The following is a 21,582-nucleotide window of genomic DNA, read 5'->3' as shown; positions in this document are numbered from 1 at the left end:
GCCTTGTCCGTCCACATTGTCTCTTCACTCCTCCGCGTAGCTCCTTCCCTTCAACCTCTCCAACTCTACGCCGCCTGTTTTAGGTTTTCCCCCCAAAATGTTTCCCATACCACCTGAGTCACTGCCACAGTAGATATAGGACCAATCAAGGCAAAAGATCGCAGAGGAAACAAGTGGCAGAGCATCGCCCATCATAAGGCTGCTTTCTCCATGGTCACTGGGCTGTGGAGTGACACTGGCTCTGCACAAAGGCACTAATTTTTTGCGAACGATGACACACATGAGTGATTCCACGCTCTCGCACTTCGGTCCCAGCTTCGGGAGCGCTGATTTTCTCCGAGGTTAGGGGAGGTGGAAGCTTCCTCGGTAATTGGCCTAGAGGGAGCCTGGAAGAATTCCATGAAGCCTCTAATTGGCTGTTTAATTCTCAGCAGGTGCAATCTCAATTAACAACGTCTGGTTTCCCGGGCTCCTATTGGCTGACGCGGTGGCCGGCTTTGAATTCCATCCGGGTAATTGGGTCTGAGCAGGCAGCAGCCCCGTCGCTCAGGGGCAGCCCGCTGAAGGATTGGTTGCGGCTCGGCAGACGATTGGTCGGACTGTGAGCCGGGCGTTGATTGGTGCAGACGGGCTGCGGGGGTGGGGAAGAGGCGGCTGAAGCGGGGCAGGCGGGGCTTGGAGTCGAGGTGCAAGAGGGAGGAGGTGACGGCCGCTGGGGTGAGGTGCGAGGCGGAGCGCGCGACGGCTGAGTCGAGGAGCGGTAAAGGCGGGGACGCGGCGCGGAGGCTTGGGGAGTGCGAGAGGCTGAGCCTGGGGTGCCCGGGCCACAAGCAGGCGGGAAAGTGGGGCCGAGCGAAGGGAGGCGTCCGAGGGCGTGGTCAGCGGAACGCCGGGGCTACTAACGGAATCCAAAGGAAGTGCTCTGGCCCCACCACGAACCCCCAGGCCAGCTTGGACTCCGCGACTGGTGTTTTTGGTCTTTTTTGACACTGAGAACCGCCATCAGTTTATCGGTTTGCCTTTGATTTTTCTCCAGTGTTTTCTTTATCTCTAATAGGATGACTGTTTCCAGTTGTCAGAAAATAGTAAATTGGGGTTTTTGTTTGTTTTTCCAGTTTCCCTCCTTACTAATGCTGAAGACTCCCGTGTCAAAGTTACATTTTTACTCTTTTCACAGCTTGAAGTGGGTTGATGCTTTTTTTTTTTTTTCTCCACTCACTGGTTAAAGATAAATGTAGCAAGGATGGGAAAAACTGAGCTGTTTCAGTTCCACAAGCCTATCCCCATGTTTTAGCCACTTTGTAGGTTCTGGTTATCAGGAGATACTGGGGATGAGAAATCTCCCCACCCCCCGCCCCCGTGGAGCTTGCAGTGATTTGCTAACGATGTTTTTGAAATGATAATGTAAAAGTAAGCCATAGTTATGCATATCAGGTATTAGCAACTGTTTCATGTAAATGTCAAATTTCAAAATCAGGATTTACTGAAAACCATTATTTAGTTGAATTTCTTCCCTTGAAATGAGCCACATGTCTCCTCTTCTTCACTCTGCTTCCCCTGGGAACTATGGTTCTCAGTTCCAACCTCCTTTTCACGTTCATTTTTGAAGTCCTAAAATCAAACACAAGCTGGCATTCAGTACATACAGTTACATCTCCGTTGGTGTCGTGTTATTTCCCACTTAAAGAGACACCGTATGAAATATGTATATTATAAATAAAATCATAATTAATCAAGTAGCTACTCCTTCTTTGAGACCGCTAACTCAATTAGCGCAAACTTCATTTGTAATATGTGAAAAGGAGTTAAGTGGAAATTAGCTTTGGATTCAAAGAAAAGCCGTGCAATAAATTTATCCTGGTCGCGGACATTCATCTTCCCATCACGCACGTTCCTTCCACCACCAGATCATTAACATTCTCTCTCAAACACTACATCTACCAGGTGCTCAAATGAAAAACGTGATAGCTCCCTGGCTCACCCTCTAACCTTTCCCTGAATCAGTTGCTAGGTCTTGTGTATTCTACCTGTCAAAACTACTCTCTGTCTCCATCATTAACACCTGGACTAGCCTGTGAATTGGTCTCCCTACCCCCACAGTTGCTGCCTTCAATTCATTCTCCTACAGACCGTCATTAGTCAAGAATTGCAAGCAATGCATGTGTTACGAAGGGATGTTTGGAGAACTATGGAAGCCCATAGTGATAAAACCCCAAGCACAGAAGTTCGGGATTAAGGGGGGTTTGGCTGCAGAGCCAGAGGAATATCATATATTTTTGCCTTGATCTTGATAGTTTCTGAATTGGAGGGGAAATGCTGTTGGGGTTTTTGTTTTGTTTGAGTCTCCTTAAAGAGGTGCCATTGTGACTGGTCTTCCAACCACTTTGCATACCGCATTGTATGGAAATGACTGTGTAACCTTAGGGAAATCTCTTTATTTCCCTGGGCCTTGGTTTCCCCAGTGGGAACATTATTAGTAGAATCAGATCATCTCTTTGGTCCTTCCAATTCCAAAATTCTGTGATTTTTTTTTTTAGGCATGAATTATAGCCAGAAAAGTGGTGTTAAAAGGCAGACAGCACTCCAGTGGAGATTAAGTTACTGCTCTGGTTCACAGGCCTAGATTTGTTTCCCAAAACCTTCAACACCTACAGACTCCTGCTTGTCAAGATAAAACCTTCCCTGCCTAATAGGAAGTCCCATGAAGGAGCTACCAAGTCTGTCTGGACTGTTGTATCCCCAGGGCCAAGTACACGTTGGATACTCAATGTTTATTGGTTTGAATGCAGAAGATAAATTCGTATTTTAATGAAGTGGTTTTCAACTCTGTGCCACTAAGAAACATTTTAAGTTCTCGCTCCTCCAGGCTGCTCCATTATCCAAGTATTTATATTGTCTTTGCATTGCCTGTAATTAGTTGTTTTGGTGTTTATCTTTCCTCCTAGACTTTATTTCAGGGCAAGAATTCTTATTCCTGCTTGTGTCCCCAGCATGTTCAGCCCATAACAAGGAGCCAGCACTCTTTCAGTGAGGCACATTAATAGTGAAGACAAGCTTTGCACTTTAGAGACTGTATGAGAAAATACATGCAGTAACCACTAGATAAAAGAAGGTGAATCTTTTCGAAATACCCAGAATAAACCATCTCGTAATATAAGAAAATAGTTTGAGGTTCAAAAACTCAAGAATGTAAGCAAAAATCCTTATGAAACAGTTTGTTTCTTTTAGTATATGCAAATATCCCACCCAAACTTTTATGGAGAGCAGTGAAAGGGTCTATTTACAGCCTAGGGAAAAAAAATTTTTTTTTTTTTTTAATTCAGTTAGGAAAGGAATCTCCTAACTCAAACCCATACTAAACTCCATTCTTCCTACCCACTAAAGAAGAAAAAAATTCCCTCATGTCTGTACTGAATCTCCAAGTGATACACTATATATATTGGACCTACTTACTAAATAATTAATTGCCTGGAATAACGACACTCGAAAAGGGTCACTCACCCAGGTAATACAAGGTTTTTTCTCTTCAGGGCATGAGTAGGCAAGAGAGTGAATTAAATTTGTTTAAAACTGTTGGTTGAAAACAGATCTGGCAAATTTCTGGTGGTTGTTTAAAGAACTTTGTTTATTTCTACTGGTCAGTAAAGCTCTATGAGGCCACATGCAAAAATTCGGTCCTCTGTTTAATAGTAGGAAATCCACCTGCGGTCTTGACATGACTTTTATCTGCTCCTTGGAAGGAGATTTCTGTGCAAAGACTTCTCTTTTCCTTCACTCTTCCTGAAAGGCTTTCAGGAAAAGCACATTTAAAACCAAAGTTTTATTCCTAAGTAGGTCTTTTAGTAGGTGTTTAGCCTTCCTACGATACAACTAGTTTTTTTAAGGTAAAAAAAAAAAAAAAACATTATTTTCTTGGATATTATAATCATTTGGGTTGAATTTTTGTACCTGGAGCCAAATCATAGCATAAATTATATTTCCTCACTCATTTTAAGGCAAGTTTCATTAAAAGCCATGCTGTGTTATACTAGATTGTACTACCTGGAAATAGACACTGTCTTTAGTTTTTTACCAGCTACAGTGTTTTCAGTGTTAAACAAGTATTTGTTAATTTTGAATTGCCAAAGTAAAGACACCCAAGTACTGTTCTGCTGAAAGTTTATGTGAAAGAAAAGGGGGAGGGGCTCCTAAAGTTACTTTGTAAGGTTCTTAATATCCAAATAATACCCCAGACTCTGGCTAAGAGATTAGGTGACCTCTCTAAGCATATATACTCCTTCCTACCTTATAGGATTGCATGAAGATCAATTAAAATAATGTATGGAAAGGGCCTAGTGGCATAGTAGCTACTCAGTACATTTATCTCATCTTTGTCATCCTTAGTGCCACAATAGCATTTAGCACATAGAAGTGCTTAATGTGGTTGAATGGCACTGCTGAATCCATTAGTCTAGAAGACACAGGCATAACAGGTACACAGTTGCATACAGTGTGAACAAGTGCCATCAGGGAAGTACCATTTACGGGGCAGCATGAACTAAGAAGAAACCCTAAGCCAGCCAGGGGAAATCCTACAGGCCTTAGAAGGAGTGTACCAGTAGAGCTGAGACTTGAGGAAGGAGTAGGGTTTTGCCAGGGAGATCAGATGGGCTAGGGAGTATAAGGAAGACAAGTGACACATGGGTCAGAGTAAGGATATACAGGAGAGCATGTCCTTTTCCCCTAGTAGCAGTGGGGTTAGAATAGAAGGCTGCGAAGGTAGTAGGCAGAGATCAGATGATAAAGAACTTTCATGCCATTAATGACTTTTCATGAAAGCAACAGTTGTTGAAGTTTATTCATTCAACAAATGATTATTGACTGGCTACTGTGTGCTAGGCACTGAAGAATGAAAACATTCCTGCCCTATAGAATTTACATTCCAGTGGATATACAATCAAAACGAAGACCTCGCAAGTCATTATAATAACTTTGGCTTAGAATCATAGTGAGATTGAAAACCACTGGAAGGTTTTCAGTGGAAGAGCAATGTTATCTGACTTACTCCAGCTGTTGAGAATAAACTGGACAATGGCAAATGCTGGGATATAATTGCGATTTGGGCAAGAGATAGTGATGTTTAAAGCAAATGGTGGTCATAGCAGTGGAGTGGTAAAATGTCAGATTCTGGATAATTTGAAGGTAGAACGAATAGGATTTGCTGATAGCCTGGAGGTGCTATTTGAGGGTAACCTGAGCAAAAGAATGGAGTTGCCATTTACTGAGTCAGCCAAGACTACAGACAAGTGTTGCACCTGTTGAGTTTGAGTTTGAGATGCCTATTAGACATCCAGTGGAGATGTTGTCTCCCAGACACTTACGTATACAAACCTGGAGTTCAGGAGAATGGTCCTAATTGGATCTATGAATTTGGGAGTTCTCAGCGTAGATGGGATTTAAAGCCAAGCTGTGAATGAAATTTGGCAAGATCACCAAGGAAGTGAGGAGAGGAGAGGGCAAAGGACAGAGCCCTGGGGCACTGCAGTATTTAGAGGTTACAAGAAGGAGAAGGAAACTGACCAGTAGAGCAGCCAGAAAGGAGAAAGAAAAACCAGGACAGTGCTGTCATGGAAGCCAAGTGAAGAAAGGGTCTCCGAGCAGGGGGGATCCCCAGCTGTGCCAGATGTGGGGGCAAGGGCAGGTAGAGTGAAGACCTTAGCAATGTGATGTCACTGGTGACCTTGGCAAGAGCAGCGGGAGTGGGTTCAAGAAGAGAAATTGAGCACAGAAGTATTGGCACTTGTGAGTTTTCCTGTAAAAGGAAGGGAAGAAATGAGAAGTATTTGGAGGAATAAGTGGAATCAAGAGTTTTAAAGAAACTAGAAACAGTGGTATGTTTGCTGATGGAAAGATCCAGTAGAGAGGAAAACCTTAACAATGTATGAGAAGGAAGGAGAGCGACGCTTTTATGAGAGACTTCAGTGCCCAGAACAGAAACGGTTCATCCATGGTTACAGGAGAGAAGATAGGGATTTGGGCATAGATAGAAGTAGATGGGTAAATGTGGTGGAACTTGGCTAATGTTTTCTCTGAATGCTCTACTTTCTCAGTGGCGTAGGAAGTGAAGAGAACATGATTTGAGAGTGAGGATGGAGAAGGAGGCACTAGAAGCTTGAGAAGAGACCGTATGAATTGCCTGGGAGGGTGAGAAAGACTAGTGAATAAGGAAATATAGTGAAGATGTGAAGATTAGCTAGGCAGCAAAATGAAGGTACAGAGTCAGACTAAGCAAGAAGGCTGTTGCAGTGGTCTGAATGAGATTCAATGAGCTTCTGAATCAGGTGCTGTGTTGTTGGAGTTACTAGCATATAGGTAGTAGTTGAGGCTGCAGGTGTGGATGAAATTGCCCAAAGACAGCAGAGTGACAGTAGCAGTGGATAGAGGCCACAGGAAAACAAGACCAAAACCACAAAGGCACCTCCAGGGCAAGAGAAGGAGAAGCCAAGAGAAGGGCACATAGGGGAGATTAGGTAGGGCTTATACGTGCCATCTCTGTTGGCTACCTGGGAGGTTGTCGTTTCGGTAAAGGAGTAGGGCAGACCTCCTTCCAGTGTTCGCTGAGGAATGACTAGAAATCAGGAGTATAGATAAAAGAAAATGAAGTGGAAGCAGCGGAGTCTAGAAGTCGAAGGGAGGAGAGCCTGAAAGGCCTAGAAAGCTATTCCTTGCAGAGACAACAGCTTCTGGAAAGGCCTAGAGACATGGAAGAGCACAGATAAGGAATTTGAAGCAGTCTGATATGAAATTTAAAGGTGTATTTTTGTAATGTTTGATTCATATAATAATTTTTTTATTCCTTTGTCCTATAAAGTCGTGATCAACGTATAGTTCTCCCCAGGAGGGGGGAAGGAATGAAGTATGCCTCTGTTGTGTATGTCCCTTAGCAACTTTTAAAAAATACTGAGACCTTTTTACATGAAATAGATTTTGGGAAAAAAAGATTTTGATACTGCTCAAGCTCTTGATATGGGAAGGTAGGCAGTATTCTTTTCAATAATATTGTAGTATTCTTTTCAATAATATTGTCATATGTTCCCATGCTTCTCTGCCAGTCGTAAAGGTTGGGATGAAATTGCTTCTTTTCCCTCATTTGCTTATTTCAGGATGTAAGTCAGAATACAGCAGAAAATGTCCACTGAACGAACTTCTTGGACAAGTTTGTCCACTATTCAGAAAATAGCGCTGGGCCTCGGGATCCCAGCCAGTGCAACAGTTGCCTATATCCTATACCGCAGGTACAGGGAGAGCAGAGGTATGTGGACCCCCGGCTGTAAATATGGAAATGTTCAGGCTGTGCTCTGGCCTTGTTAAATTGAAATGAAAATTTTCCTTGTTGGACTGGGTATGTCTGTTGGGATGTAATTGGCTTTCTGTGAGGGGGTCTTTGAAACTGTTTGGTTTCTTCTTTTCTATGTTCTTAATGTGAAGCTAGTCTGTGGAATGAAGAACTCCTAATTCTATTCTCTGTTCCCTTCAGCAACAGCAGCACTGCAGTGGGTTCTTTTTCTTTTTTAGTATCTATAGATAGTAAAGAGTATAATCTCTTTTTTTACAATAGTTTTTTTTTTAACGTTTATTTTTGAGAGAGAGAGAGCATGTGCCCCCAAGCGGGGGAGGAGCAGAGAGCGAGAGACAGAATCTGAAGCAGGCTCCAGGCTCTGAGCTGTCAGCTCAGAGCCCAACATGAGGCTTGAACCCACGAACCGTAAGATCATGACCTGAGTCGAAGTCAGACATTTAACCAACTGAGCCTCCCAGGCGCCCCATATACTCTTTATCTTTTTTATATGCTTTTTGCATTTAGTTGTTAGAAAGCTAACCATGGGGTCCAGCTTCCACACAGGCTGAACCTAGAGAAAGGATTTAGGTACAAGCAGAAGTTCTGAGCCCAGTGTATTCATTGGGCAATTTAGCCTTTGTTCTTCTCCAGGAGTCCTATCTTGGGAGACACAGCTTACCCAAAATCCAGCACCCCTTTCTTGCAGAGCCAAATGCTTTTCCCATTTTAGCATCTGAAACAGTATCCCAGAGACAATGCCTATCTTCTGGGACCCTCTAATTCCTACTCAGGTGCTACTTTTCTTTGTCATTATGGTTGAGATCCTTAGTCTGTCTTGTGGATCAGTCTCTTTGACACCTAGTTTCAGGGGAGGGCTGGGGTACTTGGATGCTATCTGAGTCTGATCTGATGAGCCATGATCTATGCAGAAGAACGGTTGACATTTGTTGGGGAGGACGACATCGAAATAGAGATGCGAGTTCCCCAGGAGGCCATAAAGCTCATCATTGGCCGGCAAGGAGCCAATATTAAACAGGTAAGTGTGTAAGCAAGCAATTGGCTTTCCCAGGGATTGATTCTGCTTAATAACTTCTTCCCTCCTCTGCCCCCATCCCACAAAAGCCACCTGCACTATGTAGGTCTTTAAAAGAAAAAAATAAAGGAACATTTAGCTAACCATGCTCTTTTCCTTCTAAAGAAGAGTACTTCTCCCCAGAGCATGCATGACTTAGCTTGAAATGGGGATTTTTTTTTAAAGGTTGTTTTTTTTTTTTAATTTTTTTTTTTTTAACGTTTATTTATTTTTGAGACAGAGAGAGACAGAGCATGAACAGGGGAGGGCCAGAGAGAGAGGGAGACACAGAATCTGAAGCAGGCTCCAGGCTCTGAGCTGTCAGCACAGAGCCCAACGCGGGGCTCGAACCCACAGACCGCGAGATCATGACCTGAGCCGAAGTCGGATGCTTAACCGACTGAGCCACCCAGGCGCCCCGGGGATTTTTTTTTAAATGTTTATTTTAGAGAGGCAGAGAGAGTGAGCATGCACGCGTGAGCAGGGGAGCAGCAGAGAGGGGAACAGCAGATCCTAAGTGGGCTCTGCGCTGACAGCAGAGAGCCTGCTGTGGGGCTCGAACTCACAAAATGGGAGAGCATGATCTGAGCCGAAGTCAAGACACTTAACTGAGCTACCCAGGTGCTCTTGAAATTTTTTTTTTAATGTTTATTTATTTTTGAGAGAGACAGAGTGCGAGCAGGAGAGGGGCAGAGAGAGAGAGAGAGAGACACAGAATCTGAAGCAGACTCCAGGTTCCGAGCTGTCAGCACAGAGCCTGACCATGAGATCATGACCTAAGCTGAAATCGGACACTCAACTGACTGAGCAACCCAGATGCCCTGAAATGGGAATTTTTGATTGTGTGATTCTAAACTTGGTGCAGTCTGAACCATTCTTTTCTACTGTGGAATTAATTAGCTCTCATTAATTGATAGTAAATATTGAATTGGCCTAATTTTTCTTATTATCTATTCAGTTTGTTAAGAAAACAAAATATTGGATTCTCTGATCCAAATAAAATGAGAGGGAAAGAGGGTTCTAAATACAAAGAGTGGCGCCTGGTTGGTTGGTTGGTTGGTTGGTTAGTTAGTTAGTTAGTTAGTTAGTTAGAAGCTTAGTTGGTTAAGCTTCTGACTTTGGCTCAGGTCATGATCTTGCAGTTTGGTGAGTTCAAGCCCTGCATCGGATTCTGTGCTTGACAGCTCAGAGCCTGGAGCCTGCTTCAGATTCTGTGTCTCCCTCTCTCTCTGCTCCTCTCTCGTTTGCACTCATGCACGCTCTCTCAAAAATAAATAAGCATCTAAAAATTTTTTTAAAAATATAAAGAGAAACTGTTTTGAATGAACTATTATTTGGGGTTACCTTTGTCACTAATCGCCTTTCATCAGTACAGATAGTTGAGGACAGCTTATAGCATCTTGATTTAACTGATAACTGTCCAGTTCCATCTACTTCCAGGGTTAAGTTGAAAGTATACCTAGCTGACCCAAATGGGAGCTATTCCAGAGCGGACTGCCACGTATCCTTTTCTCTGCAGCTGCGGAAACAGACAGGTGCTCGGATTGATGTGGACACAGAGGATGTAGGCGATGAACGGGTGCTGCTTATCAGTGGGTTTCCTGTGCAGGTGTGCAAGGCCAAAGCAGCCATCCATCAGATCCTGACAGAGAATACCCCTGTGTCTGAGCAGCTTTCTGTTCCACAGAGATCCGTGGGCAGGATCATAGGTACCACTGGACAGCTGCTTCTGCTGGTTCCTTTTTCTTTCACCTTTGCCTTTCTTTCATACCTTCCCAAGGGTTTTTCCTGGCCTTCTTCCCCATCACCTTCCTGAGGGAGCGTGGGGAGACAGGAACATTGAGACCAGAGCTGTACATTTTTACAGAAGCAGTGGTAAACCCAAACCCCATTACCCCAAGAAGCTATATGGTCTGAACTTTACAAATAGGCTCCAGAAGGGTTCAGGTAAATGTATTTACCTCACAATAGATTTTTAAAGGAGAGCTAAGCCTGCTCATATTTATCCCAGATCTTTCAAGACCGTGCTCTTCCAGAGAGCACCTGCTATGCCTTCCCCTAGAGCAGTCCTTGTGCTTCTCCTAGAGGCAGAGAATTGTCCATTCTTGCCTCAGTGCCTCTCACACTGTGTAGGATATCTTCTAATAAAGTGCAGATATAAAGTGTGCTGAGTGGCCAAAAAATGGGAATGACGTGAAGTACACTAAATGTTTAGAGTTTAAGTAAAGCAGAAAGAGAAGATTGTCCCTGTTCCCCTTCATATAGTAAGGATTGCAATAGTTCCTGCTTTCTAGTCAGTATCTTACATTCTGTTCACTTTGAAAATAAGAACAGACTCTCCTCTCCTAGTATATACAAAATAGTGATTTTTCTAGTGGTTAAAGCTGGCCAAGAGGGAAGGACAGGTTTTTATGTGTTTTTCAATGCAGGGAGGGGTGGCGAGACAATTCGTTCTATCTGTAAAGCCTCTGGAGCCAAAATTACCTGTGACAAAGAATCAGAGGGGACGCTACTACTATCAAGGCTTATAAAAATCTCAGGAACACAGAAGGAAGTGGCAGCAGCCAAGGCAAGTAGTTAATAGACTTGAATTGTGTCTAAAAATGAGAAGAATCCTTTACTCCACCCTGGGTCAAAATATGTGGCCAAATCGATCTCTCTTATTTTCCACAGCATTTGATACTAGAGAAAGTTTCAGAAGATGAAGAACTTCGGAAGAGAATTGCTCATTCTGCAGAAACCAGAGTCCCACGCAAGCAGCCAATCAGTGTAAGAAGAGAGGAAGCGATAGAGTCTGGTGGAGCTGGAGAGCCAGCTTTGTGGAAGAGCACTGATACTGGTGACGGGCCGGAGCCAGCTACACCACTGAGAGTTCCTCCCCGAAAAGGAAGCGGTGACATGGCTGTCGAAGGGCCAGAAGGTGCTTGGGAGAAACCTAATGGGGGCAGCTTTCAGAAATCTGGAGCCCAGACCAGTCCAGAGATGTCCATGTTTGAAAGTATGTAACAAATGGGAACCCATTTACCATATGAAAGGTAGAAATACTGGCTTAGACAACCCAAAAAAGGAAACAGTAAAAATAATTTCTGTTTTCTTGACTGCACTTATGAGCCTCTTTACAGAAGTCCTTTTGTGTGGTGATATTTTACTTGGGTTACTACTAACCATGAATAAGTTTCGGAACACAAACCAGACTAGTGATGGAGAATGATAATATACTAGTGAAATATACTAGTTCACAGGAAACTAGTCTGAGTAATATATCAAGTAATTGAATTTACATGGTATTCATTTCTAAACAGATTTTTTAAACAAGTAAAATACTCAGCCTGATTTTTTTTTTTTTGGCTTATCTCATTACTGCTTTTAAAAATCATCACCATTCAAGGAGGATGAAAAGATTGTGAGCATTCTCTTCTGTGCATAGGTTTGGGGATGGACGGGGAAGACCAGGCCCCCTAAGAGGTTCATAGACTTGTTTGGGGGTCACACAATGAGTCAGTGATAGAGTAGGATCTGGAACAGGCCCACATCTTTCCTTTGGTCCATGTTGCAGTTATAATTGATGTCTGATTTGAATACATGGCAGATGACTAGAAGTGTAAACTTATTACTCAGTTACATAGAACGGTACACAGCTCAGCTTAGCACCTTTCTTCAGGATGTTCTTATATGAATCATTCAGTTATCCTTCCAGCCATTTTTTAAATGGTGATAGCCACTTGGTTATTTTTGTAACTCTCGCTTCTGATGCAGTCTGCCTTTTTTTTTTTTTTTTTTTTTTTTTTTTTTTTTTTTAATTTTAGAGCACAAGCAGGGGACAGGGGCAGAGAGGGAGAGAGAATCCTAAGTAGGCCCCGTGCTGTGTGTGGAGCCTGATGCAGGGCTCAATCCCACAACCCTGGGATCATGACCTGAGCTGAAATGAAGAATGGGATATTCAACCCACTGAGCCACCCAGGCACCTCCAGTCTCCCCATTTCAACCATAGTTTTAATATGGTCACCAGGTTGGGGCGCCTGGGTGGCGCAGTTGGTTAAGCGTCCGACTTCAGCCAGGTCACGATCTCGCGGTCCGTGAGTTCGAGCCCCGCGTCAGGCTCTGGGCTGATGGCTCAGAGCCTGGAGCCTGCTTCCGATTCTGTGTCTCCCTCTCTCTCTGCCCCTCCCCCGTTCATGCTCTGTCTCTCTCTGTCCCAAAAATAAAATAAACATTGAAAAAAAAAATTTAATATGGTCACCATGTTAGATGGTGAGGATTCTGTAGCTTAACTTGCTTATCCCTGTATTTAGTCCCTAGTCCTGACTTCAGTTTCCATGCTGATGAGTTCCTGGAAGTCTACGTGTCTGCCTCTGAACACCCTAACCACTTCTGGATCCAGATCATTGGCTCCCGCAGTCTGCAGCTGGATAAGCTTGTCAGTGAGATGACCCAGCACTATGAGAACAGTCTAGTGAGTTACTGTAGGGACAGGGTTGGGTTTGATGAAAAGGGGGCCTTTTTTATTGTGATATGTTCTCTTTTTTTCCTAGGGAACAACTACTTGTTCTTTCTCCTCCTCGTATTTATTGCTTATCTGTTTTTTAGCCTGCCCATCCTAACTCTCCCAATCCTGATCCCCCTCCTCATGTGCAGCCTGAAGACTTGACTGTGCATGTGGGAGACATTGTAGCAGCACCTCTACCTACAAATGGCTCCTGGTACCGAGCTCGGGTCCTTGGCACTTTGGAGAATGGGAACCTGGACCTGTACTTCGTTGACTTTGGAGATAATGGCGATTGCCCACTGAAGGACCTCCGGGCACTCAGGTCAGTGTGGAGGCCGGGGTGGAGTCCCAGCTGTTAACTCAGCCCTGGCCATCGCAGGTGGTGTGCTCTTGGCACTCATCACTGGGGGGTTGGGAAGAGAGCCTGCTGACAGAGAGCAGATGATTATCTTTTCCCTTGGGTTCATTGGTGATGTCTAGAAACACAGACTGTAAGAGGCCCTTCTGGCACTGGGATTCTAATTTGTTTCTTTCCTTTAGGAGTGACTTCCTAAGTCTTCCATTTCAAGCAATAGAATGTAGTCTGGCACGGATCGCCCCCTCAGGTAAATTGGTCACAATACCTATTGACCTTGCCTCCAAATAAAATAACTTCCTTATAGCACTTGGCAGGATTTCTCACATTCCCAGGCTTTTTGAGTTCTGGGCACTCAGTTGTCTTTTCCCTCCCAGCAGTAGAAAGCAGTAACCAGGAACACGCCTGGCAGGCAGACATAGGTGTCTTTTGGAGTAGAAATAGGTGGGTATAATCTCATCCCATCAGTAGGGACCCCTTCTTATGTTCTCCCTGCAATCTTTTGCCAGGTGAACAGTGGGAAGAGGAAGCTTTGGATGAGTTTGACAGACTCACTCACTGTGCTGACTGGAAGCCCCTGGTGGCTAAGATCTCCAGCTATGTCCAGACTGGGATCTCAACTTGGCCCAAGATTTACTTATATGATACTAGCAATGGGAAGGTATGACTGGGGTCTACTCATTGCTCACCGTCTCGTCAGTATATTTATATCCTCATTCACTTTTTCTTTCCCAGAAGCCCTTATCTGATACTTGCTATTATTCCTGCCTCCTAAGATCCTGCTTACTGAAGGAATGTCTTTAATTTTTTTTAATGTTTATTTTTGAGAGACAGTGTGAGCGGGGGAGGGGCAGAGAGAGAGAGAGAAAGACACAGAATCTGAAGAGGCTCCAGGCTCTGAGCTGTCAGCACAGAGCCCGACACGGGGCTTGAACTCACAAGCTACAAGATCATGACCTGAGCTGAAGTCGGACGCTCAACCGACTGAGCCACCCAGGCACCCGTGAAGGAATGTCTTTAAAGTATCACTCCTAACCCTGCTGTCCTGGTACCTCAGATATGCCCCTCTCTACAGAGAACATCATTCCCTTTGCATTTTTCTTCTCAGAAACTTGATATTGGGTTAGAATTAGTTCGTAAAGGATATGCAGTTGAACTTCCTGAAGACATGGAAGAAAACAGAGCCATCCCAGACATGTTGCACGATGTGGTGAGTACATGTAATGTGCTGCCCCGGGGCGAGTCTGCCCCGGGAGACAGGAGGGCTTCTGGTCACACGTGATGTGCTATGGAGGGCTTTCCTAAGGAGGCATCCTTGTTCCTCTCAGCTATCTGACTCCACTGCCTTAACCAGAGCCTGAGGACAAAGTGAGAGGGCGGCCTCTCCTTTCCCACCAGCCACTACAGTCTTCTTCTCTTGTCTTCATCCCTGCAGGCCACAGAAACAGAGGTTTCTCTCGGCAGCATGCTCGCTGAGACCAGGAAGAGCCCTGGAGAAATAGCAAATACCCTGTCCTGCCTCAGCTTGTCAGGTACAAACCACATTTCCTCCCCAGAGCATCTTTGGGAATTACTGGTTTTCAGTGGGTCTCCAAACTAGGGACAATGTTAAGACTTAGCTCTTAAAAAGCAGCCACGGGGCACCAAGAAGTCCGTATTCCCTGAGTCTCAGTGGCCATGCCTAACTTCCTCCCCTTTCTGCTAAGCAGAAGCTGCCTCTGTATCTGGTGATGATAATCTTGAAGAGGACTACTTACTGTGAAGTCAGCTGACGCTGTCTGCTGTGCCGTGTGAGTGCACCTCTCCTCTGTCTAGCAACAGGAAAGTAACCAGGGAACAGCTGGGGCTTGCTCTGTCCTCCCTTCCCTAGCCCATCTTAGCATGACTACAGCTGCTTTCCTGCAGTTTCACTCGTTCTCAGGTTGAGCCTATTCAGACTTTTGTGTCTGTGTGTTTGTGTCTTGGCAGGATTTGGTGCCTGGAGAGAGGAGCCTATGATAAAGGGATCTATGCAGTCCTTCCTCCATTACCTACATGATCTGGCTTGCTGTGGACCAAATGCATGCTCTCCTTCTGTTGGACTACCACAAAGAGTGTGGGGTGGAGAAGAGGACAAGTACATGTCCCTTCTCCACCTGCCTGACCCCATCTTCTTCGAGTTTGCTTCCAGGCTGCTCAGCCTCTGGTCCGCTGCTCTCTGCCAGGCGATTATTGTATGCTTCTGCAAGGCTGTGTCCTTTTTGAGGCTGGAAAGCAGCCAGGTTTTGGTCAGTGGAAGTGATGATTCTGCAGACTTCTGACTCACCTCCTCAGGTGACTCTGTTAATTAAAGGAGGTTTTTGAGTGGTTAGCTCAAAGACCGCAGTTGAGTTGGGAGGCACAGGCACAAATCAGCATGATTATATTAAAATGCCTCAGGAAATGGGAAGAGAACACTGCCTCCCAGCCTCAACTGCTGAAATGTTATTGGAGGTAGGTTTTTTGAAACAGTGCTCCAGCTATTTCCCTGTTAACTTTGGTTAAAATACAAGTTAGACAAAGAGAGGGCATTTCAGGAAATACTCTAAAGTGCTAGTGTAGTATCTATATGTATATACACACACACACCTCCATGAAGTGAAAGAGAACTTCCATAGCCATTTAAATCATTTGGGGGATTCTTTGATGAATAAAGTTCTCAAGAAAGATCTAAAACTAAATGTTGGTTGAATCAAGGTAGAAGCAGGACTATGGGTCCTGGAATTTGTCGCACACCTTACGTGGAGGGCCCGTCTTTGAAGCGAGTGTCCATCCCATGCACAGATCCTATCCTTTCCCTAAAGGTATTTCAGAATTAAACATTCACTAAGAACCAAACCAGTTTAGGTTTGGGCTTTGTGAATAAGGACCCCACCCAAACTAGGTATTTGGAAGAGGCCTGGGTTCTGGTAGGTCTCCACTATGACCTTACTGTAAGCCTTCCGGGAGGCCATGTCTTCACACACCCCTGCATCGTGGCCAGTAGCATTCAGCCAGTGAGAGCTGTGAAAGGGACTTGGCAGCAAGTGTAAGTGTGTAGTAATGCGAGTGGTGGGGTAATGGCCGATGAACAGGGAGGGCTTTTTAAGGATCTGTAAGATGAACTACAAAACTTAAAACTAGCACATGATGCTTTATGCAGGGTTTTGTTTTTTTAATCTAGTAATTAGGCCTACCCATATACCGCATGGGTTTTCCCATAGCCAAAATTTTCAAAATTTATTTTCCCAGAAAACTCTCAGTACCATGTGTTAGAGAAAGGCTCCAGTGAAGGAGCATCTCTGAGTTTGTGGGATCTTGGAAGAATCCTTGGAGGGCTGCCATTGATTTGACAAGGTTTCGGACCTTGGCTGCAGTGAATTACCGCGGTCCCCCCCTCTCCCCCGAAGCAGGCTCAGCCCTGGGGTTGGCAACTGCTCCACAACAGGGTCGTGAGGCCCACTAGTCCGTCACCAGGCTCCTCGGCCCCTTGGCCTTCACTCTTAAAGGAGGCCCTGATGTAATTCATTGGTAGGACTTCTTGCTGAGGAAAACAAGCAGTGCCTCATTCTTAGCCGTGGCTTCTTCCCGTGAGTACATGTCTGTTCCACTTATGTGGCCTTTATGTTTCATCAGTTCATGTCCCAGTTGGATGGGCTCCAACACATCCTGTCCTTGTCTGGAACACCCTCTTCTATTCCTTATTTCTTATTTTGTCTTTTGAAATCCTCCCCTTGAGCCAAAGCTGTGGGGTCCAGCTACCTTCTTGGATTTTCTCCACATCCAAAGAGAAGGAATTCATACTTGCCTCTAATCCAATCTGAAATATGTGAAGGAAAAACTCCCAACAAGGCTTGTCTTTCTGAATTCCCTAGTCCCTGGCTTTTGCTCTTGGCAAGTACACAGTTACTGGTTAGAATAAGTAAATGGATTTTGGAGTAGAGGGGAAAGCAAAGGAACCTAAAATCCTTGGCTCTCTTCCCTCTGACTTTTCCATCATTAAACGTTTATTCTATAGTGAATTCAGTTCTGTAAGGCTAATGTTCCACTACAGCCAACCCTGCCTTCCCCCACACCCCCAAGAAATAGTGAACACTTGAGGATTGCACTACCCTTTATTTCTAGGATGAAAGGTGTCCTGAATCACATCCTGGTTCCCACTGGCCAAGGCTCCCAGCCCCTCAACAGGAATAGGCATGTTCAGGGAGGCTCACTGGGCAGGTGGCCAAGTTCCCTTTCAAGGGGATACACCATAAAGATGACATTGTCCCAGGGAGGGAGGACAGGGTGATCTGGTCTGACCACCTCAAAGCCCATGTAGCTGAAGGCCCGTAGCAGGGCACCTGTGAAAAAAAAAATTAGAACATTTTTTGAGGCTCTATACAACTTTCCCTGGATTTGGCTTCTTTAGGGAGTGGCTGAAGGGAAGCCATGTAGTGCAAGCATTAGGGTGATCTGCTTTGGACTGACTAGCCTACACTCCACCCCTGGCTCTAAGGCTTGCTAAGCTTTGTGACACTGTACAAGTTACCCTTTCGGAGCTTTAGTTTTTCCATTTATAAGATGGTGATCTTCCTCAGAATTTGATTAAATAAGATGATCATGAAATGCCTAACAATGATGGTGTACTAAGCTCTTGACCATCTTCTGTCCCACAGAAGCGGGGAAGGAGGAGGGAGGAGGTCGTAGTTTCTGGAACGTGTGCTCCAAGCATCCGGATAAACCCATTCCTATCTTCCTGGCCCTATACCCAACACTTTCACACTGTAGGTGCTTAATACCTTTGAGGTCCTTTCTGTCCTACCAGCTACATGCCTTGAATAGTTCTGTTAATGTCACCAGTGCTTCCTCGGTCGAGGCTTTCCTCATAATCCAAGTGTAATCTGAGAACAGAGTGCTAGTTGCCTTCATTTCCTTGGAATGGGGGTGGGGATGATGGTGGTTAAATCCCTGAAATGTGTATGAGTGTGATCTTTTTTAAAAAGTCGGGGAAGAGGGTCTCCTACAAAGGAAAAGTTGCTGTCAGCTACTACAGCACCAGGGGCCAGGAAGGACTGCCAATCCCTACCTCTGTCATTCCGGTTATTTTGGAAGCTTACAAACACCAAGTCCACGTTGGTCTTCTCCTCCACATACTCCAGTGTTGCAGTCAAACTAGGGGTCGGAAAGAGGAATCCTAGTTGATGAAATATTTAGTGAATTCAAAATCCAAACACCTACTTGAGTAGAAGAAACCTCATGGCTCAATTTTTTCCTGACCCAAGCCAGGAAATGAAAGTTGATAAGCTGGTGTTGGTAAATGTTTCTCCGAAGCCCAGGGATTACAAAACTGACCTCTATATCCTAGAGGGGCCTGGGGAGAAGGAGCCACTCTAGAAAGACAGTCCGAAGACACATCCTGTTTGATCCTCACTTCTGTGTTTCTGAATCGGGGTCCATCAATCTCCCTGGGGGCTCTTCTCCCTTGAAGCCCAGATCGTGGCTCAGCTCACGGGCTTGCCTGCATGCCAGTTCGGTGGTGTGAAAGTATCTAGCTCCTGAATCCACCCTCATGGGTTAGCATGCCCACCACCTGATTATGACATGATGAAAGAAGGGACCCTCCTGCCTCTTCCCCGTTCACCCACCCCACTTTCCTTTCAGGGCTCAGTCACCTTTCCCAGTTGCCTTGATCCAAGGCCTGATATGGGATATCCAGGAAGAGTCGATGATCACAGAGAAGGCCGTGCCAATGGGTAGAGGTTTGGGGGGTGCAGCGGAAGTGGAAGTCTAACTGTACTGGATCCTGGTGAAGCAGGGGGTCAGTAGCCAGCACCGTCAGGTTCCCAGCCTGGAAAGGGAACAAAAGAGTAACACAGTCTCCTGTTCTCATCTAGTCCTCAGGTCAGATCTCAGGCCAATTTGGCTGTGTCTGAGGAAGCAAATTTGGGGCTGGCTGAATTGGAGCCAAATCCTCACTCTGTCCCTTAGTCCTAGGACCTAATTCTCTATTGTGGAGTTTTCCTTGATACCAATCTGGAAAGCAGTCAATGCAGTTGCAATATCACTGCCTGCTAACCTCACCTGAGGGGTGCACCAACACTTCAGAAACATATTTACATCACAGAGCTTTGTTTTTGTTTTGTTTTTAAGATTTTTAATCACACCCAACATGGGGCTCGAACTCACAATCCCGAAATCAAGAGTCGCCATGTTCCACCAACTGAGCCAGCCAGGCACCCCTAGGGAGCTTATTCTTTAAACAATGCCATGTCATCTGTTTACGGACTCACTGACCGTGCTCTTCCACTTTTTTTACATCATGGAGGTTTTCTCTGAATTCTCGGATTTCTCAGTTAAAATGCAGAGGTCACCCACAGGCATGTTGTAGTATGGTACAGGGCCAAGTCGAGGAGTTCTAGGTTCTAGTCCCCTCTTGGCATCTAAACAAGTTTCCGTCCCAGAACTCTTAATTCATTCTGCTCTTTGTTCCAACCTCCTCTTTCCCCATCCTGCTTCTCACCACCAGCTCTGTGATCTTGACTTAATATCTCTGGGCCAGAATTCTTGTTTCCAAAGCAAGTAGCTGTTCTGCGTGAGCCTCGAGATCTAAAATTTGTTCTCCAGTTAGCTAATTATGCCCCTTCTCCCTAAGGTGTCATTACAGCAAGCCAGGGGCCGCCCCCGGACAGCATCAGTGTGCAGTCCACTTACCGAGTATAATTCTTTAAGCTGGTCGTGGTCACCCTGCTCGGTGCTTCTGACCCCCTGGAGGCCTGCTGGGGACTCAGGAGCACTGAAGGCAGTAACGGGGCCGGAGTGTCAAGTCCTCCCGTTCCTTATATATGATGCTGGTTAGGAAAAGGGGGCCCAAATTAGTTTACCTCTGCATCTGAGAAGGGGAGGGGTTCATAACTTCCAGGTACATAGGACCAGGCTCTGGCACTATCTTTTGTGGATGAGCCTATCTGCTTCCATTCTCCCAGGCCAGCCAGGTGGGAAAATTTTAAGTTCCATGCCAGCCTTCCATCCTATTTTGCTATTATTATCTCTTGCCACTTGGGAAGTTCCTTCAAATTCTCTTATTTTTCCTGAGTTTATGTAAACAACTACAAGTAGAGAGGAAAACAAGTACCTTTTATAACAAGGCAGCATCTTCTCCCGGAGGGTGATCCGGTATTTGTAACAGTAAAGGTAATAGGCGTATGGTGACCAGATCGGGTAGAGGTAGTTCCGTGTTTTTCCCCTCTTGATATAAGAAAGGGAGAAGATAGAAGGGCGCAACCTGTTACAAGGCAGTTTCTCAGTTCAATGCCTCCCTGCGGCAAAGTGAGGTTCAGAGATGAGTGGCAGGGGTTAGGCAGCCTGGTGTCATTGTGACCCGGTGGGCACTATGACATGGGCAAAGGGTCAGCCCTATGTCACTTCAAGACTCCACTCTGCTGCTCCTCCACCCCACCCAACCCCCTTAACTAAGCCTCCTACTCACCTAGTATGTACTTCATGGCTGTACCAGTGATTTTTTTAATTGTACCAGTACTTTAGCTTCTGTACTGATTGGTGAATAGCCCTGCCTGAACACTTGTTGAGTGCCCTCAACCTGGCCCCTTATTCCAGCAGTACGCGTGCATGTGCGCACACTCATGTAACACACACCACACACATCCCACTTCAGCAACTAAATGGTTGGTGTCTGACACTGTAGGTTTCCAAAGCCCTGATTCAATGCCTGACTTGATTCATTGGTTCTCAGTTCCTATCAATTCAGTATTTTTATTGTCATCCCTACCTTTAATAATCCAGGGGTGCTACACATTGTTGAGCTTTCTCATTGCCCTGGAGGGTAGAAATTGCAAACTATAAATGCCTTTAGGAGCCAAGACAGCTAATGGAAATTAATGGAGCTGCTGGGTGGGGCTGTAGCAAAATGGAAAGCTCATATACTGTCTAAAATAAGCTGACAACTCAGTTTCATCCAGTTGCAGAAATGCAGACTCAGTGCTTCCAGATGATATGATTTTTCAACATAAAGTGGAAAGATAGATTTTTGTGCTAAATTCCTCCAAATTTTTAAAAGGAGTGGTTATTAAAAAATAAAAGCTGTTGATTAAAAAAATCAACATTGTGAGCAAAATTTGATTCTGGGGCCACCAGTTTGAGACCTCTGCATATTCATTCACTCATTTCATTCAACAAATATTTATTGAAGGCCTACTGAAAGCCAGGCAGAATTCTAGGTGCCAAGATCCACCAATAAACGAAGATCCCTGCCTAATGGAACTTAGCTTCTAACAGTGAGAAGACAAAAGAAAACAGTAAACATTGTAAGAAAACTTAGGATGTTCAATGAGAACTGCTATGGAGAAAAGAGCAGG

General features: G+C 44.9%; 2 protein-coding genes across 6 annotated transcripts; one reads left to right on the top strand and one right to left on the bottom strand.

The window, feature by feature from the left end:
• The first annotated feature begins 633 nt into the window (after positions 1-633).
• Positions 634-15,918, top strand: TDRKH (tudor and KH domain containing). Of its 5 annotated transcripts, none has more exons than XM_006935155.5 (14): positions 634-760; positions 7,143-7,291; positions 8,248-8,354; positions 9,910-10,099; positions 10,820-10,959; positions 11,064-11,310; positions 12,683-12,843; positions 13,026-13,198; positions 13,417-13,481; positions 13,741-13,892; positions 14,340-14,441; positions 14,667-14,763; positions 14,941-15,021; positions 15,200-15,918. In XM_006935155.5, exons 2-13 carry the CDS (start codon positions 7,168-7,170, stop codon positions 14,991-14,993), a joined length of 1,611 nt encoding a protein of 536 aa, XP_006935217.3. In that variant the 5' UTR covers positions 634-760; positions 7,143-7,167; the 3' UTR covers positions 14,994-15,021; positions 15,200-15,918. The 5 variants fall into 5 exon arrangements, with proteins under 5 accessions (XP_006935217.3, XP_003990683.3, XP_006935215.3 ...); XM_003990634.6 differs by having other exon boundaries at positions 11,064-11,388; XM_006935153.5 differs by having other exon boundaries at positions 670-722; positions 11,064-11,388.
• Positions 15,919-17,324: 1,406 nt separating this feature from the next.
• OAZ3 (ornithine decarboxylase antizyme 3) lies at positions 17,325-20,570 on the bottom strand. The gene is given in 5 exon segments (NM_001290358.1): positions 17,325-17,571; positions 18,297-18,382; positions 18,883-19,058; positions 19,922-20,058; positions 20,343-20,570. Coding segments are annotated over 5 exon segments (705 nt in total). The 5' UTR covers positions 20,507-20,570; the 3' UTR covers positions 17,325-17,428.
• Between the last annotated feature and the right edge of the window lie 1,012 nt (positions 20,571-21,582).

This window comes from Felis catus, chromosome C1 (assembly GCF_018350175.1).
Source record: "Felis catus isolate Fca126 chromosome C1, F.catus_Fca126_mat1.0, whole genome shotgun sequence".
Lineage (NCBI taxonomy): Eukaryota > Metazoa > Chordata > Mammalia > Carnivora > Felidae > Felis > Felis catus.
This window is presented reverse-complemented; position numbering and strand designations above follow the sequence as displayed.